This window comes from Tinamus guttatus, unplaced genomic scaffold, assembly GCF_059628265.1.
Source record: "Tinamus guttatus ecotype Peru unplaced genomic scaffold, ASM5962826v1 Tinamus_guttatus_pri_ptg000459l, whole genome shotgun sequence".
In the NCBI taxonomy this organism is placed as follows: Eukaryota; Metazoa; Chordata; class Aves; order Tinamiformes; family Tinamidae; genus Tinamus; species Tinamus guttatus.
In genome coordinates, this window is record NW_028288993.1 from 4,415,101 (window position 1) to 4,433,526 (window position 18,426).

At 48.3% G+C, this 18,426-nt stretch overlaps 2 protein-coding genes across 4 annotated transcripts; one reads left to right on the forward strand and one right to left on the reverse strand.

Moving 5' to 3' along the window:
* The first annotated feature begins 606 nt into the window (after positions 1-606).
* Positions 607-11,653, forward strand: SMARCB1 (SWI/SNF related BAF chromatin remodeling complex subunit B1). The gene is made up of 10 exons (XM_088532350.1): positions 607-714; positions 1,737-1,848; positions 2,485-2,514; positions 3,525-3,654; positions 4,343-4,480; positions 5,131-5,258; positions 5,836-6,002; positions 6,418-6,608; positions 10,244-10,375; positions 11,292-11,653. The coding sequence occupies exons 1-10, from the start codon at positions 622-624 to the stop codon at positions 11,329-11,331; spliced, it is 1,161 nt and encodes a 386-aa protein (XP_088388476.1). The 5' UTR covers positions 607-621; the 3' UTR covers positions 11,332-11,653.
* Positions 11,654-14,672: 3,019 nt separating this feature from the next.
* Positions 14,673-18,324, reverse strand: DERL3 (derlin 3). Of its 3 annotated transcripts, none has more exons than XM_088532352.1 (7): positions 18,235-18,324; positions 17,928-17,993; positions 17,240-17,313; positions 16,624-16,717; positions 15,908-16,103; positions 15,355-15,445; positions 14,673-14,882 (listed from the first exon to the last, which is right to left on the reverse strand). In XM_088532352.1, exons 1-7 carry the CDS (start codon positions 18,322-18,324, stop codon positions 14,774-14,776), a joined length of 720 nt encoding a protein of 239 aa, XP_088388478.1. In that variant the 3' UTR covers positions 14,673-14,773. The 3 variants fall into 3 exon arrangements, with proteins under 3 accessions (XP_088388478.1, XP_088388477.1, XP_088388479.1); XM_088532351.1 differs by having other exon boundaries at positions 18,232-18,324; XM_088532353.1 differs by lacking the exon at positions 14,673-14,882 and having other exon boundaries at positions 15,351-15,445; positions 18,232-18,324.
* Between the last annotated feature and the right edge of the window lie 102 nt (positions 18,325-18,426).

Here is an 18,426-nt window from a genome sequence, read left to right on the forward strand (position 1 = left end):
GTTGCAGTGCTGGCCACTGCCCTTGTGCTCTGTACATTCTCCCTACCTTTGGCTCCTGATACTAGGCGACTGCACTGACTGCACTGTGCCACTCCCTACTTGCAGCAGACAGGTCCAGCCGGACACCACTCTGGCCGTGCACAAGCTCGGCTCCTTGCACATGCTACACCACGGCGTGCAAAAAAAAGAGAGAGAGAGACGAAGGGCTTGCAACTGGGACCTGCCTTGAAACTCGCCCTGCAGCCACACCGCTGACCCTCCCTGGGGCGAACTGAGGCCAGGCCCGAGCTCCTCCCTCCCGCGTTATACCTCTCTATATATACTATGTATATATTTATGTACTGTGCTCTACCAATAAACCGGCCTGTCGCCCGAGCCTGCCCTATCTCTCCGCCGTACCTCAGCGCGCGACCCTTGGCGGCCGTTAACGGCCGTTACGGGTGGCCCCGCCCCTCCTCAGGGGCCGCCCCCGGGGGGGCAGCGCGGGGTGGCGGGGGCGGGGCGCGCCGGCGCATGCGCGGGGCGGCGCCCGGACTAGGCCGCGGCGCTGCCTGTCGTTGCCGCCCTCGTTGCCCCTCGTTCTCGGTCTCGCCCCGCGCTGCGGGCGCCGCCGCCGTCACCATGATGATGATGGCGCTGAGCAAAACCTTCGGGCAGAAGCCCGTCAAGTTCCAGCTGGAGGAGGACGGCGAGTTCTACATGATCGGCTCCGAGGTGCGGCGCGGCCGCGCGCACAATGGGCCCGGGCGGAGCCGGGGGGGCTGCGGGCGGACCCGGCGGGCCTGGGGGTGCTCGGGGGAGCTGAGCTGGGGTGCGGGGGGACCGGGGGGGAGGGCAGGCTGCAGGGAGCAACAGGGGTCATGGTGCGGGGGGATGTGCTGGCTCGGGAGCTGTGGGGACCACAGGGGGCCCGTTGGGGCCTGTGGGAGGGGGCAGGTTCGGGGGGCTGCGCTTGGGGGGCGCAGGGAGCTGGGGGGGGGGGGGCAGCGTTCGGAGCCAGGCTCGGTGGGAACCCCCAGGCGGGAGCGGGGACGTCCCCCGTGGGTGCGGGGGACCCATGAGGGCGCCCCCTCCCCCCCTTTCCTCAGGGCGCCCCCGCTGCCCCAGCCCGGTCCCGGCTCCGCCAGCCTTCCCGCTCATCCCTTTTATAGTCGGGAAATTCTGTGCAGCAAGTCCTGGTGCAGCGTGCAGCATGGGCGAGCGTCCTCAAAGCGCGGAACTGCTTCGAGGGTTTTAGTTTGAGAGAGGATTGTTGGCAGTGCCCGTGTTCTGCGTGCTCAGGGAATTTCAAGTAAAAGCCCAGGCGGGTCTCCGGGCTACCCGAGCAATGTCTGGATGGCACAGAGGTGAAACACGATATAGGTGCAGAGCTGGGTGTCTGCTTTGATGTAATCCTGTGGAGCACTGTCCACTGAAACAGCAGCTGGAGTAGAGGAAACATGAGATTGTTCAAAAATGCATGAAAGTGAAGGGGTTTTCCTATTAAATGGATTGCTGTCAATGGATGGGAGTTTTTGCTTACCAGACTAGTGAAATAAATGCTGGTAAGAGCATTGCTCTCTATTGCTATAAAAATATGGTGTTATAAGAGTCTTTCAACAAAAGCAAAACAAACAAAAATCGTCTTTAGATATCCTATATGTCAATGCAGAGTCCTGAATCTGCTGCAGCTTCTCCTGAAGGTCTTTCCAGATGGAACATTTCTCCAGGCCACATCTCTCCATTTCTGCCTGCAGGTGGGAAATTATCTGCGTATGTTCCGGGGTTCCCTGTACAAGAGATACCCCTCACTGTGGAGGCGACTAGCCACAGTGGAAGAGAGGAAGAAGATAGTGGCATCTTCCCATGGTAAGGACATGAGTAAATACCCCAGCACTGAAGTCGGGAGAATTGCTTTGGAAAATGTGGTCTGGAGCTTCGGAAGCTCATATGTCCTTAGGGCTGCACAGATCCTCCTGGTGGCTTCAGTGATGGGGACTCTGCAGCAATGGCACTAGCAGCTTCTGGCCCTGTCTAGCAGGGAACCTGATGTGATCAAACATGTTCTAAAATCAAATGCACGTTGTGGCTTTTCTGGGGTCAACCATGTTTATCACAAAGCAAAGCCATCCCAGAAGAAAGTGTTATGCTGTGCTGTTGACAAAGGCAGGGATGTTTTTGTCCCTTTTGTCACACTGTCAGGGATGTTACCAAGATGTTCTGTTGAAAGTGTGAGTCTCTACTTAACCTTTCTTCTTGCAGAGAGTGAATATTTATGACTGCCAGAGTTTGGTGGTGCTGCTACTGATGTAGTTGTTGCAGTGAGAATTCTGCTGTGTCAGGGTTATTCTTTATCAGCAACTAATAACAAAAAGTTAAAATTCTTAGCAGAATAACCTGTTGTAAACTCTTCTGAGCATAATAAAAATGATTCATTATGGGCTTAATGTCTCCTTCCTGCAAGTATCCTGCTGACTTGTTGCTTTTTTCTTTTCTCTCCAACAGAGAATCAGCGATCTCACAGTCCCAGGAGATGTAAGTCTTATCTGTGTGTTATTCTTGGTTTTGCTACAGAAAGCAACCTTTGGTGCTTTTAAAATATGTACTAATGGCTAATCTTCATCTGATCTCTTTGTGGTTGCCCCAATTGTGCATCCTGATCATACACTTAACTTTTCTTTCCCAGAACACTATGGCCTTTCCAAGTACACACAGTCTCTGCAGTTCAGCCAGACCTGCCTCAAGATTTTTGCTCTTCCCCGAGTCTTCTCAGTTTCAGCTTCCTTTGCTGAAGAAGACTTAGCTTTCACTAATATCTGATGGGTCTGTTCAGCCACTCAGTTTTGTTTATTGTTGCCTCTCTATTTCAAACCCTTGGGCAAACTGAGGATCTTTTATTTCTTGGGCCTTTTCATCCTGAAAGGCCATGGAAGAGATTTAACCTCAGGTCCTAGGAGTGTAGAGCTAAATCATATGATTTCCCTCAGATAAAACCATATTAGATTTAATGTTTATCTAATACTTTATAAGGATCCAAGGACTTTTATTTCTGTAGTTTTTGTTTTTTTGCTAGCATTGCTTTCTAACTTAGGTAAATTACCCACACACAAAAAAAAGCCCCCTTTCCCGCCAAAGGAAGTCACACTTGTTTTTTCTGTTATGTCAATGTCAAAACGAGATTTTATTTGATAAGTGCCACAAACCACATCTGGCCTTTTAGTTACTGCAGTGCAATTAATCTCCAAGTAGCAGAGTATCCTGGAGTGAGGACTTCGGGCAATTCAGAAATGGCAGTAGAAAGTGATTTCCATTTATTCCACATGTTCAAAATGTCTTCTTAAAATCTCCCTCTAAAATTCAGCATCTACAAGAGGATGATTGAAATCCAGAGTACTTTTAAAAGGGGGATATATTCACTCCAGCTAAATTTATTTTAGTCCCATCTGCATGGCAGGGAGAGCCTATTACTATAAATCCGATTAATATTCTGTTGCTATATGATACTATTTTCCATGTTTAACTCTTGGCATCTTTCCTGGTGGTAGATCACGGCTATACCACTTTAGCTACTAGTGTGACACTGTTAAAAGCCTCTGAAGTGGAAGAGATCTTGGATGGCAATGATGAGAAGTATAAAGCAGTGTCTATCAGCACAGAACCTCCCACCTACCTCAGGTAACGAGCGGCAGTGAGGACTGAAACTGAACCAGAGTTGCTTGGAAGGTGTTGGGTTGGACAAGAAACGCTGTCCTGTCCTTGACAGGACATGTCACTGCATGAACCCATGGTGCAGAGTTTAGTATGTGCTTGCTGCTCTGTACTAAAAAAAAAGATTTGCAGTGTTGGATAAATGAAAATCTCCAGCTTGGGAAGACAAAGTTATTGCCTACATAAAACAAGAAGGAAAACATCAACATTTGATGGTACTGCTTTTTTTGAAATTACTCTTTTCAAGTCTAATGGCTGTTTTGCAGAATACTTTCTGCACTGGCCGTTTTTTTGTTGTTGTTTTGGGGTGTTTTTTGTTGTTTTTTGAGTAATCACAGTTCTTAGCAGTCACCTTATATAGACAGAAAAATTATATGTATATTGATATTTATAAAGATATACCTAGTTTTGCATGTAATGAGTGTGAACTGGAGGGTGGGCTTTCTGGGGGTGAGTATGGAACATGAGTTCTCTGTGGAACAATATTGGTTTAGGTTCCAGGATAAAATGTCAGAATTTCATAACAGGATTTAAATGGATTGCTGGATAAATGGATTTAATTTCATAAGGATTTAAAGATGAAAGCTATATTATTCCTTAAATAGTAGCAGTGATGTTCATGGTGTACATCTTAACACATAGTCCCCTTCATTAGGGAACAGAAGGCCAAGAGGAACAACCAGTGGGTGCCGACCTTACCCAACAGCTCTCATCACCTGGATGCGGTGCCGTGTTCAACAACGATCAACAGGAATCGCATGGGCAGGGATAAGAAGAGGACATTTCCGCTCTGGTAAGACAGCTGCTCGCTTCTGAAAACCAAAACCCATTACAGACACGAGGCACTGCCAGAAGAGTGCTGATGTGTTAGCATAATGCTCTGATTTGTCTCTAACAAGAGACTTACATGTATCTAATTTAGAGGTTTTCCGTTGAACTGTATGTCTGGAGGCTCTTCCATAAGCAGCCAGCCATGGTTCAGGCATCTCAAAACATAAGCTTTCATTTTTGTCAGTAAAACTGTCCATTCTTTTCCTGATGGGTTCCTTAGATTTTTTTCCATGATTTGCTGAACAGTTGGCATTTCACATACAGGATTTGCATGTATTTCAAGGACTGAGATTGCCTCTCACTGACACATTCCAGTGGCTTTGTATCTGATTTCCTTCATTGGAAGATGCTGCTGTAACTCATAACTACTGTTTTCTGGTGAACAGTTGAGGAGACTAAGATAAAAGCTAACCTTGGAAAGGCTCTTTTATTTGCAGAAATAGATTATGATGCATGTGATTAAAAAAAAAATCAGTGTTGGTTGCTACAGGCCTGTAAGTTTGCATTGAGGAGCCTACATAAGGACTAATGGGGATCTGGAGCTCCAAGTGCCAGATGTTTTTGTTTTGTTTTGTTTTTTGAGCTTCACACTGTTACTGCTTTTTGTATTAGCTTTGATGACCATGACCCAGCGGTGATCCATGAGAATGCGTCGCAGCCGGAGGTTCTGGTTCCAATCAGGCTCGATATGGAAATTGATGGGCAGAAACTCAGAGACGCGTTTACGTGGAACATGAACGGTAGGTAGGAAGGAGAGTTTCCTGAGGGTGGAGAGAGAGAGTGCGGTGTCCCCCACGGAATATGCAAAGAGAGGCAGCATGGTGATGCATGTCCTTATTCTCTATACAGAGAGTTAAAGCCCTCACAGTTGAGTGGGCTCTGTTCAGCTCTCGTGTCTCTTAGTGGATGCTGTGCCACCTTTATGGGTTGTAGTCACCCCTAGAGATGTATTAATTGAAGTGTTTTAACTGGCCCGTTCTTCTGACCCAGCTCAGCAGCCTAATGAGACCATTCTGTTAGATAAGGTACCTTAAACATTTAATGTGTATGGCTGCTTTATGCTTATTTGGATTATTAGGCTATAACTGTGTTGTCTCCAAGAGGAAATAAGGAAGGTGCTTAGTTCAGTTCCATGTGTCAGTGTGCATGTGTTCTTGCAAACCTGAAACTAAACATCCCTTTAACAGCAAAAGATGATGCACTTGGGATTCCCCTCTTTACGCTATCGCTATAGGCTTAACTTTGTGTATTCTGTACATGGAAGACATTGATTACCAAGAAAATTAATGATGTCTGTTCATTCTTGTTCTCTGTCAGAAAAGCTAATGACCCCAGAAATGTTTTCTGAGATTCTTTGTGATGACCTGGATTTGAATCCTCTGACCTTCGTCCCTGCTATTGCCTCCGCCATCCGACAACAGATAGAGTCATACCCAACAGACAGTATTCTAGAAGACCAGTCAGATCAACGAGTTATTATTAAGGTAATACATGAAAGCAAAGGTAGAAAAGGAGCCAAATCACTTGTCTGGTTATGGTATAGGGTAAGAAAAGTACAGAGTCTTCCTTCAGAACCAAGGAGCTCTTAATTCTAGTCCTTTGTCCAGGTTACTTTTGCTGATTGTGTGGAGGACAGCACCAAAGTGGCAGATTACTAAATGTCCATGAAATGGTGGAGGAGTTCAGTTAAAGCATGTGCTGTCCTTTTGGAAGAGCTGAACCTTGATTTACATTGCTGAGCTGTCTTCATCCTACTGGAATTAAAGAATTTGGTTCAGGAGCTCTGCAGATGCAATGAACTAGAGTTTGCCTCTGCTTCCCTTGTCCATGTTAAATTACCTTTGACCAACTGTTGGGACAGATGGAAACAACTGACTTGTGTTTCTTTCTTCTCTCTAGCTAAACATCCACGTAGGGAACATCTCCCTTGTAGACCAGTTTGAATGGGACATGTCAGAGAAGGAGAATTCACCAGAAAAGTTTGCCTTGAAGCTGTGCTCCGAGCTTGGCCTGGGTGGGGAGTTTGTCACCACTATAGCCTACAGTATCCGGGGACAGCTGAGCTGGCATCAGAAGACATACGCCTTCAGGTACAGAGCTCTCATGTTACTGGTGTGGGTGTGGATGCCTGTTCTTGCTTCATAGATTTTAGCATCAATGAATCTTTAAATGACATAGTGTTTCATTTGGATTCGGTCCTGATGATGGTTGCTTGCACCAGTTCTGTCTTCTTTAAAGAGGTCTTCTGTGGTAAAAGTCTCTCAGTTTTATGTGCTCACTAGCACCTAAAACCACCACCTTTGCAAGAGAGCTTATCAAGTAAGTAGGGGCAATTAAAGACCCTTTCTTACTTGGACATCCTTTCTTATCCTTCCTGGTGATTTTAAAAGGTAATTCCCATAGAGCTAGTATCATTTAAAGACAACTGTTTGGGCAACCCTAGCAGCTTTCAGAGCTTCCTTCTTTTCTCACTGTTCTTTGTTGCTGATTGCCCTGAAGTAGCAGGATGCTTAGATTAGATACACAAGACATGGTAGGGAGACAGAGCATGTGATTTGTATGAAATGGAGGGACTCTTATGGATTACAGGAGGTCTGGGGCTGGAACTAACCAAAGCATCCAGAATGCTGGTGACGCCTGTGCAGCTTAGGTTGCATCTCCCTGAGACACAGATCTGCTGTTGCTGGCTGCCTGACTAATGAACAAAAAAAGCAGTGTGATCTACTACTTAGTCTTTTGTTTTAAAGGAGAGCCTGGTATGAATCAGTCTGCTTGTGCTTGAGGATCTTTTTGTATGAGGTGTGTAATACATCACAGGGCTGGAATATTGATGATGAAATCTCAGCTTTGGCCACAGAATGAAAGACCAACATAATAAACAGTGACTTTGCCTTGTGCCTCCCTCTAATCTGTGATCAGCTCCAGACACATTTCTGTTTCCTCCGTTTTGCTCTGCTCAGGCCATGCCCTTGCTTAAGCTTTGGTGCTTTGAGCCCGGCCTGATTGGAGCCGTAGCTCGCTAGCCTGGCCGAGTTAAAGCTGGCTTGATCCTAGGCCCTCCTTGTAGCTGGAATGCAGCCATGTCAGGCTTGATGAGTCAGCTTGGTGACCTGTCTCGGTGGTAATCGCTTCCAGTTGTGCTGAGCAGTGCTCTGTGGCGGGTTGCTGTGCTGATGTTACCCTCTGTACGTTGCCGAGTGCACAGGCTCTCGGTGCCTGCTAACGTGCGAGTGTCTGTGCTGGCAGGCTGTCCGAGCGCCGAAGCCTGGGGGTTCAGCAAACGCTGTATTTGCACAGGAGGGGGAAGGTGGTCCTGTTGATGCCTGTTTTCTAGAAGTGCCAGGGTCCGTTCAGGAAAACGGGATGACCTGCCCAGACAGCAAGGGGGATTGTGTGCATGTACCCCCCAGGGAGAGACGGGGAGCAGCTGGAGTGGAGATGAGTGAGGAGGAGCTGTGGGGCAGCTGGCTGCCCTCCTCCCTCTGGGGCTTTCTTGTGTGGTCAGCCTGCTTGGAAAAGGGGTGCTTGTTTGCTCTGGGCCAGCTGCTCTGTTACCAGTCCTGCTCTGCTTCCTCCAGAGGTTATTTCCATTTAGAAAAAAGTAACTCCTTGATTCTGAAATGATGCCCGAAGTGGCTCATACTAGAGGATGGAAAGAGACTAGCTATCACGTAGACATTAAACCCTTCTAGTGAAGGTATTAAATGGTCCAGTCTGTATTCCTTATCTGTTTTGAGGGGCCTCTTGCTTCAGCTGATTGCTTCCTCATGAGGTTTTTCTAGCTTAGCAAGCAACATTTTATTCAAAACTGCCCAGGCTGTGAGCTATTTCAGATTAATAGCAGTCTTTTGGTAGTATTTATAAAGATGTATATCTGTCCCTGATTACTAAAGAGATCTTTCACTTAAGGCTAGTTAAATTAGGTGGATTTCGGACTTTCTTTAGACTGCTGCAATATTGCAATGGGGAGTCACAGAAGAGGAAGGGAACCTCAACAGAACTAACTGTGGACATGAGCTATTCATGGGTGGGGGGAAACAAGCTAATTAAAACCTAGTTCTGTGTCATGGCACAAACATGACCTCCTCTTCCCATTTTTCTTGTAGCAAAGGAGTACTTTGAAACATTCCCGTGATTAATGATATTTGGGTTCTGTGGTTGGTTAGTTCCTGAATTCCCAAACCACAGGAGTGGTTGTTGCTCCAGAGACATTCCACTGATGTAGAGAATGGTCTGCTTTAGCTGTATCAAAAGAACCTTAGTATCTCCAGGGACTGGGAGTTTGAGAAGTCATGTGGCTCTTAATCATCTGCGGGAGAGGTAAAGTTGTCTAACAGTTGAGGAAATCCAGGGCACTTCTTCCAGTTGGGCCACTCTGTGCAAAACAAAGGGAGCCTGAAAGCCCGGGAGAGGTGGCAGGACTGGAAGCAGGTGGCTGATGGGATTTTAAGGGGGATAGTGCTACAGTATCTCCCATGGTGATACTGTTCCTAGGGAGCCACATGCAGTGCTCTCTGGCGAGGTGGCATGTGCGCAGGGCTGAACATGGTAACTAAGAAATAAACCATACCAAAAAATGAGGGAGAGAAATCGAGCAGTTTGTCTGGACTTTGTAGCAAGTTGGACTTAGGATGAAATGCCTGGGTTTGAATGTTGCTTAGCAGTCATTGGAGATACTCGAAGTAGACTTGACTAACGTTTCCTCCCAACATCAGATACAGAAGGTTTTGGATGAATTTTTCATTGTAGGGTTATTGAGAAGCCTTGTTATTCTGTATTAATAGCTGTGATGCAGCTCTGGTCTGTTCCCAGGGCGCTGGGCAGTCGCGTTCCTCCCTGCGGGGGTGGCTGCGCAGCGCGGGGCCGCGCGGGCCGTCGCGGACGCGGGCGCGCACCTGCAGCGCCTTCCTCCCGCGCGGTTCCGGCTGAGCCACCTTCCAGAGCTCAAAGCAAACATTTACATTCTGACGGTCATCTGTATTTATGCTGGGCTTCCAGCTCTGCTGTCAATATTTGGGAAGCGACTCACGGTCGGTTCCTGTTGACCTTTGCTGTAAAGTGGCTAGTGAAGCAGTAAATATTTTTGTGCGTGTGATAATACAGCTGTTCAGGCCAGAGATCTCCAAGGAGCAGATCTTATGATCTGGGCCAGAGCCTGGCATTCCATTGCTGGTGCTGGGCCTAGCACCAGGGTAGTTTATCTCAGGGCCAGAGCCTTTAATTGAAACAGAAAGGGCAGTCTTTTAGGACCTACTATGAGTATTAGGAGAAACAAACGTGTTCTGCTGTCAAGCTCCCCTTTTCACAAAGCTAGACTTCTGCCAGGGAAAAGCTGCTAGAGATGTGCTAGGCAAATTATGTCTGGGAAGTCTGAGTTGCAGAATGACAAAGCTAGGTCAAGAGCCTGGTTAACATTCCCTGCTCAAAAACACTTTGGGAGAAGCTCCCAGCGTTAATAAACTGGTATAAGCTCTACCTATACTTACTCAGTTTGAGCACTGTCAGCCAGTAATGGGCCACTGCCAGAAGGGAACTGCTTCAGCTGCATTTGCTTTGTCAAATCCCCTCACAGTGCTGAAAGGATGTAGCAGTTAGTTAGCAGGACCAAAGACATTAAATGACATTCTGTTCTCCTTGTGTCCTGCCCCTGGGACAGTGGCCCAAGGGAGTGAACACTCAGAGCACTGATGACTGTTGCATTGTTGCCTCCTGCCCTGCCATGCAGCGAGAACCCTTTGCCGACAGTGGAAATTGCCATCCGCAACACAGGGGATGCTGACCAGTGGTGCCCTCTTCTGGAAACCCTCACAGATGCTGAGATGGAGAAGAAGATCAGAGACCAGGACAGAAATACAAGGTGCTGCCTCTTGTTCAGACAGTTCTGTTTCTGGCTTGTTTCTAAGACAGAAGTTAAAAGCTTTGATGTTTTGTCTTTTTCTGCTGAGAGCCAGCTGGCAGGATTTCAAACTCATACACCACAACAGAAAATCATATCCTTTTTGCCTCAGGATATTAAACTGCTATCACCTCACTCCCCAAACATTTAAATCTTCATTTTTAACTATCTCCTACTTGAAACAAAGGTTGTTTTGTTTTTGTTTTTCCTTTCTCTTGAGTTCCCTGTTTATGCACGGGGATCTGTTTCTATAGGAAGGCATTCATCAAAAACACCAGTGCTTTGTGCACTGTCATGCTAGCTAGAATACTGCCACAAGGGCTTTCTTTTATGTCGAGTAAAGTGCTGCTTGATGTAGGATGGGCAAGCTCCCAGCTGCAGCCTGACTGAGGGCTGCACTCTTGTGATTCCAAGAGCAGCTCTGCTGGCTCTGGAGAGCCACTGAGCACTATCCCCACAAGCTGCCATGAGCACTTGTGCTTGCTGGGTGAGATTGCTCCTGCCAGGCAGGAATGAACTGCTGAAGTCTTTCTGCCAGCAGTGTGGGAATAGTAAATATGCTGACTCAGCTCTTTCCTGAGAATTCTGTTACCGTAGATTAACAGATTCAGAATAATTTTGTTTCTCAGCGAATGCTGTTTGAATGGCTCACAGGAGGATTGATTCAGTCCAAGTTAATGACCACAATTCCCACAAAAGTAGTTGCAGAAATTCACTGTATCACAGCATTATCAACAGGGGACTCAAGTGACCCTGGACCCCTCTCTAGGCAATAAATAATAACTCTTAGAAGTGCAGTCTCCTCCCCAAAAGTGTCAATTTCTGCAAGACTTTACTAGACTGTTAACACAACACTAACTACACCTTTCTCTCCTAGGCGCATGAGACGTTTGGCCAATACTGCTCCAGCCTGGTAATCCTCCTCTTGTGACACTGGTGCTCTTCCTACAGACTCTGTCCCTATTCCTCTCCCTGATGGATCTAGGATTGGCAGGGGTCTCTGTCCCCAAGACGGGAGGACACATTCCACTTGCCAGGCAGTTCCCAGTACTGCTGCCTTCTGCCCCATCCCCTCCATCTAAATGCCACGTACCAGGAATGCTGTGTTAGCTCATGATCTGAGATTGTGGCAGCTGTTGGAGCCCTAACATGCCTGTGTGTGGACAGTGTAAAGATTCTTTTGTATAGGTGCAACATGCACTGTTAGGACAACTTTTTAAATAAAAGGAATGTATACTACTTTGGTTGAGTTCAGTAAGTTAAAAGGAGTATCAAATCTTACCCTGGTTCTTGCTCTTCTGGAAATTAAACAAGTCCCAGGGCCTAATGCTAATGGTTTTGGGTATCTGCCTGCATTCAGTTGTTCTAAGGCATGGTAGAAACTGAGCCCTAGCCTGGAGGGAGTAGAATGGGCAGCAAGCATTTTGTTGCAGGGGGCAAGTGGGAACAGTGAGACATAAGAGTAGAAAGGAACAAACTGTTCTCTGCAAACTATGGGTCTAGATTGTTGCCACAGTGCGTGCTGTAATTTAATGCAGTGAGGTGCTCAGCTGGATAACCTGAATGAGGTTAACAGCTCATGACTGGTTAAACTTGGTATTTACACATATCGAATGTGAACCTTCCACATGTCATGTTTGCAGGCTTTCTCTGAAAAAATGTGGCTAGGGAACAAAGTCTCCAAATTGGTACAAAAATTACTGCCTGCAATAACTTACTGAGACTGTTCTTCTGCAATAGCCTTGCTGGGGTCCTGGTCAGACCACAGGGTGTTAGAGAGCAGTCAGTTACAGGGCTCAGAACTAACCCTACCTGACCACAGCCTGTGGGCTTAAAGACCCCGAGTACAGCAATGTCAGCCTTTTGTGACTCTAGAAACAACCTGTCTTTCTCTGCTGAGTTTACAAACAGAAAAGTCACTGAAGGGCAATTAAAAAGTTTAAGCTTGCTTAAAAAAAATAATTAGAATGTACCCTGCTGCAGAGGTGCAATGGCTCTTTGATAGAGTTCCTACCTTTCCTGCCAGGAACTGGAGAGCGGTGCAAGCACGGCAGATTTTGCTGGCAGCCCAACAGTTGTGTTCAGGCCCTTATGATAAAGGCAATAGGTTTTACAGTCCTTGCTCAGCCACCCACACTGCTAGCACAGTCCAAAAAAAAAAAAAATCTGGTCTTAATTTATCATGTTTAGGCTTGAGTAATAGCAGAGCCCATCTGATTCCTGAGTGGGAGGGAACTTTCTTCCAGATGTTATTCTGCAGAAATCTAAAACTTTGCAATTTAGCAATAATATTACTGCAGTCTTTTCCTTAGGCTCCTGTGCTAGAGTGGTTCTCTAGTGGTTCTCTAACAAAGATTGAAAGATCATTTCAATACCTGAGCAACAAAAACCTAGGCTTCCTGCTGCATCTTAAGTCTCTGTTGCAGGACATGTTTTGTCTTGCGGCTATAAAGACTCCAGCTCTTCCCAAGAACACTTCAGGCTGTTTTTGTTATTGAGCAGGTGTTTTGCATGCAGCTTCTACAGGAAACATTATGAAAACATTAATGAAACTGCTTTTGACTTCCATCCATGCTGCTTTTCTTGAACTGCTGTGGAGGGTGCAGTTACTTAAAGTTCACAACAGGCATGATAAAGACACAGGAGGACTGCGCAGGCTTAGGATTATCTCCCTCAACTCTTGGGCCTCAGAGAAACTGTAGGAGTGGCCCCCTCCATGAAGCCAGAAGCAAAACAGGGACATCAAAGACTCCAAACTCCAGAAATATGAAGACTTCAGCTGGTTTCTCCAACTGCCAGAACTTACTTAATAGGAAATGGCTGGGGGTAGCTGTGCTGCCCCATATCCCCGCTTTTCAGCATGGGCTACCACCCTCCCACAAGGCATTCACAAGAGAATTAGGCACAGCTTTTGCATTTTCAAGCCATGCACTTCTCAAACAACTGAGAACAGATTCTGTGCAGACACAAAAGACAAACTCCTTTCAGGGCTTGAAACACCAGCTCTGCATTAGTAGGGCAGGAGCAAAGCACAGAGCAAGCACTTGAGTCTGAGGCTGCTTAGCCTCCAGTAGCACTGTATCTTCCAGAGTAAGATTAGCACCTATATTGTCCTTTCATCCTCGCCCTAGAGGGAAACATTAAGGGCAATAAAATAGCTTGTTCAGATGAACTCTGGTTTTTAATAAACAGTGCTTTCGTGGAAAGGCCCCAGGGGCTTTAGAAAGGGACAGCTGTGGTTTAATCTTCCTTTGACACAAGGTTCCACCAGCACTTTCTTATGGTGGTTCTGGTAGTGACATTTTGCAAATGACAGAACAACAATATATGAGTTACCCCCAAAGTACAGTGTTACTTCCCTAGCTTTGAAGCCTGGTGTAGACAGACACGCACCCCTCTAGCAAGAATGGTCAACTCCATTAAGTAGTGCTGTTCATGCTGGGGACAAGCTTGGTAAGCTTCCCTCGAAATTCAGAGGTTTAATTTTTTTTTTTTTTTTTTTTTTCTCAAAAAAAGGGAAATTCAAGAGTGGAACTACACTGCTTGTTTAGAGAGCTTTTATTACCAGCTCTAAGTGCTATTTCTGGTCATGGACTAGAACAAGCTTTCAGCTTTGCTCCAGTCTGAACAATGACCTTTCTCCAATCACCCTTTTGCTCACAGGAGCAGGGAGGACATCGTCTGGCTACTCTGCCTTTTTCTTTTGTCCCCTTCAAAGCCTGGCACTTTTGAGGAAAGCCCTGATCAGTACTGGTGACTTGGCCTACACAGAAAGTGGTAACTGCCCTTGGCAGAAATGGACACATAACTGAAAAATAAAGATTTTAATATAAAGACTCTTTGGAAACAAAAAGGAGAGGAAGTGGGGTTTAGAGGAAAGGGAGAGGCTGAACTTCATTCTACTACGGTAGGTTTTGTTGGGGAAATCCAGTTGTGCCTGTACCACGCCAGGACATACTACCTGATTGAAAGCCCACTGATGCCCCCCAGCACTGCAAAGGGAGCATTAGTCTGTGCACAAACAGCAGAATTGACGTGATATAGTGAGAGTCGGTAACAGCATGGAAAGGAGGAAGCAGTTTAAGGCCCCACTCGATACTTACTCCCTGCTGGGTAAGTGAGGAACATCACATAGCTTCCAGCCCTGTCTCTAGAACACCTCGCTAAACACTCATCAGTTTTCATGTGCAAAGCTCTGTGGAGCCACCTGGTACAAGAGGAAGATGGGTTACCCATACAGACAGTGAAACATCACACATTAGAATGGCAACTGGTGTTATTCCAGTAGGACCTCTGGGGCACCACGTAAGTCCAGTGGGAAGAGAAGAATCTGGTCACTTGGAAAAGTCCTTTGCATTATTATGGCCGCCGCTGGTTCTGGTCTTGGGCTCCAGGTTGGTTTTCTGGCTGATCCTCAGGGAGAGGGTTATAATTGGGATCCTCTTCAGGTGTGTCAAATACCATCTTCCTGGCGAGGGACATGCCCATTCCACCGGGCAGGAATGTTAACATAAGCCAAGGACACTGAAAGCCTCCCCAGCCCACCCAGGAGCATCCTAGCCCTTCACAGTGCTTGTGTGCACATTGTTGAACTGCTTGTTCTGCTTTCTTAAGCCACACAAGTGCATTGGAGAGAGAGAATAAATTCTATCTGCATCTAACATTTTCTTAAAAACTCCACATAGCAGACCTTAAAGTACTAGCAGCTACTTTCCGGGACTTACATACATATGTATATCACGTACCAAATGCCAACATTTTCCACCATAGAGGCACAAACAGCTGCTACGTGCACACAGCTGGGTCTTGGGGCTTAAGGGAGAAGGGAGTAGCAACAGCACAAGTAGCAGCCCAAGCAAGGTGACACAGCACAGTTTGCTGCAAGAGGGATCTGGTCTTGAAAGCAAGACAGCAAACCCCAGGGCAGTTGTTTTACTTACAGGAAGCCTGGGGTCAACAGCAACTTCTTTCCTCCCGGCTGGTTGGGGAAGACATCCTCCAGGAAGTAGTAGATGTGACCCACCGCAATCCCTGGGGAAGAGATGTCACCAAGGTCATACTTGACTCTGCCTCCTTTGCCTGATGAAGCCAAGTAGTTGGGAGCTTAAAGCACAGGGAAGCTCCAAGAATCCCTGAGCTATACCCATGTCCCAGCTCCCACCAGATCCACCAGTGCTGCAGAGCATTTGTAACCATGTTTTGCTCAGGTGCAGGAGCAGATACTGAGAATCTTTGGCCTCAAGGCAGGAGCAGGGGACAGCTATCAGGCAGGGCTCCCCATTCCCAACTTCTGCCCCCAGCAGAAAAAAAGCAGCAAAATGCAGTTCACAAGCAGAAGCTCAGCCAGGAGGCTGGTGACACAGCAGAGACTCTGCCAACTCACTTTAAAAACTTACTACCTTAAATAAAACGAAATCCAGCCACGGTGCTAATGGTCCTGTACAGCTGTGGCTGTGAAGCAGACATTCCCAAAACCCACTGGCTTCAACTTACCCAGTAAGTCGATTATGATGGAATTACCCAGGAGCAGGGAGAAGCCCATCAGGACCCAAGGCAAGAAAGGGGCCTGGAAGTTCAGGAGCCCAAAAAAGTTCATGCGGATATAGGGATTCCTACGGCTCCACACATACACCAGCATGATGGTGAAAGCCTGGCCCAAGAAAAACAGGCTGGCAAAGAGGCCGAAGAGCTGGGAGCTACCGAGTCAAGGGGAACAGCATGCACCACCTCACAAGCTCCAGGCTGCGCGCGAGGTATCGCAACTGGGAACCCGCAGCGACAAGGGCCTGGTGACACCCACGTGTGCTTGAGCCAAGATGCACTGACCTCCTCCAACACCCACTTCCCTCCCTGCCACCCCAGAACAAGGCACCCCTGAGCACCATGTGCGTGCAGGTTGCTCATTCAGGAGTTGCCTTATGCAGCATGACAAGACAAGGAGCATGAGCTGTTCCATGCAGCCCAGAGTCACCCACCCAGCCCCCCAGGTCAGCGCAGTGCTCACAGGCACACAGGGCACGAGCCTGGCAGGCTTAGGGGAGCTGCAAGGTTATCCCTAGCCCGGGGTTTGGCAGCCAGCTGCTCTGTTCACTGGCCAGGTGCTTGTTATAGACAAGGCAAGCTGCATAGAAAGACAAGAGACAAACCCCACACTATTCACAACATGTCAGAGAGGAGCCTAAAGGACGCCCAGCAGCTCCAAAGGATACTGTCATGAGAAATCCTCCAAAGAGGAACATGAAGACAAAGTCAGCTGTCCTTCCTCGGAAGGAGCCTTCTTCTAGCATGCGGCAGTACCTGTACCTGACAGCAGGAGAGAAGGAAGGGGTTGCAGTATAGGAAACTAACGGGCAGCTGCCCTGCGTCCCCAGCGTGGCTAGAGGGGCAATGAGCCATCTGCAAGCAATGCCACCACAGGAAGCTGCCAGGCAGGAGCCCCAGCCCCAGAGGAGACCAGTGTGAGTTTCACCTCGTACCACAAGCCCCAGAGAAAGAAGGAACCACCTGCTATGCTTCAGCTGGCCAGGGCTTAGCCCAAGGAACATGCTCTGCCCTCCAGCATGAGCCACGGTGGCACTGCCAGCTTCTTCCCCTTTTCATCAGGGGCTGCCCTGCTGCTAGCAGAGGCACAGGAGGTGGCTATAGGCATGGCCAGAGTCACCTGCAGACTGGCTTCAGTTCAGAACAAGAGACCCCAGGGGAAAAGCATGGACTGCTGCCAAGAGAAGCCAACTAGAGAGAGGAAGATGGCAGTGAGGAGTCATGCCTAAGTTGAAATAAAATTAAAAAAAAAAGAGCAGAGAGCTTTGCTGAGACAAAGGATACAGAAATATCATGTTGAAAAAGAAACTGAATCCCAGGGGCCCAAAAAAAAGGAAGTTGGTGATCAGCCTCCATATCTGAAAGAGAAGAAAGAGGAGAGAAGAGGAGGTGGACAGCCAGGTACCTTCCCATCGCATTTACAGCAGCCCATCACCTATTCACTAGGGACACTAACTCACTAACCCCTTCACTCACAGACACCCCAGATACCAGACAGCTGCATCACTTCACATGGCACCTCTCTGAGGAGGTACTCCCCACACCAGCATCACTTCTTGCGCTTGCAGGCGGGGAAGAAGTTTCCCTGCTTCTCTAGAAGGGGCTGACAGCCATGATTTGGCACCCAGAGTCCAGGTACACAACCTTTCACCGCTCTCCACAGCGGAGCCTTTCCCATGGCCAACACTTCACCCAGGGGCGCAAAGGAGGAAGGCACAGGTTGAGTGAAAGAGAAGAAGAAAGGTCTAGGTGGCCTATGGCCAGGCGAGGCTGGAGGAAGCCACCGCCACCCAGACTTCTGCAAAAGGGTCACGCTACGTCAGCACCTCAGCTCCATGGGAGATGAGGATGGAGCAGGCAGAAAGAGGGAACTCCTGGGTGCCAGATAGGACCACAGGAAGCAGCACACCCAGCCTGGCTCCTCACTGGGAAGGGGCAGAAGATGACAGCCCTGACCCAGGCAATGCCTCACCTGGAACTTCCTGAAGATGAGGTCAGGGTTGAAGTACAGCTGGAAGGGGGTGATGAACTCCAGTTGCTGCAAGAGACAGGCAGGACACTTGCCACCCACTGCAGCACACAGAGTGTCCCCTTGCCAAGGGGCCCCTGTGCTCAAAACCGACACAACCTGCCAAGGTCCCTAGCGACTCCCTCCCTCCCCTGCCTCTAAGAGGACCCCCAGGGCCTCCCCCTCCCGCCACACACCTGCCCCCCCAGAGGGGAGTCCCGGGACCTCCCATCCCCTCAGAGGGAGCCTCCGCCGCGCGGGCGCTCACCACGGCGGCGGTGGTGAGCACGCAGGCCGTGGTGTAGGCGCGCGTCACGGCGGGCATGCCCAGGTACTCCTGCGCCAGGCCCTGGTAGGCCATGGCGGCACCACAGCCGCCGCACGCCCCGCTGCCCCTTTAACGCCGCCCCGCCCTCCCCACCGCCCCCGCGGGCCGCGACTGGCCAATGGCGGCGCGCCAGGC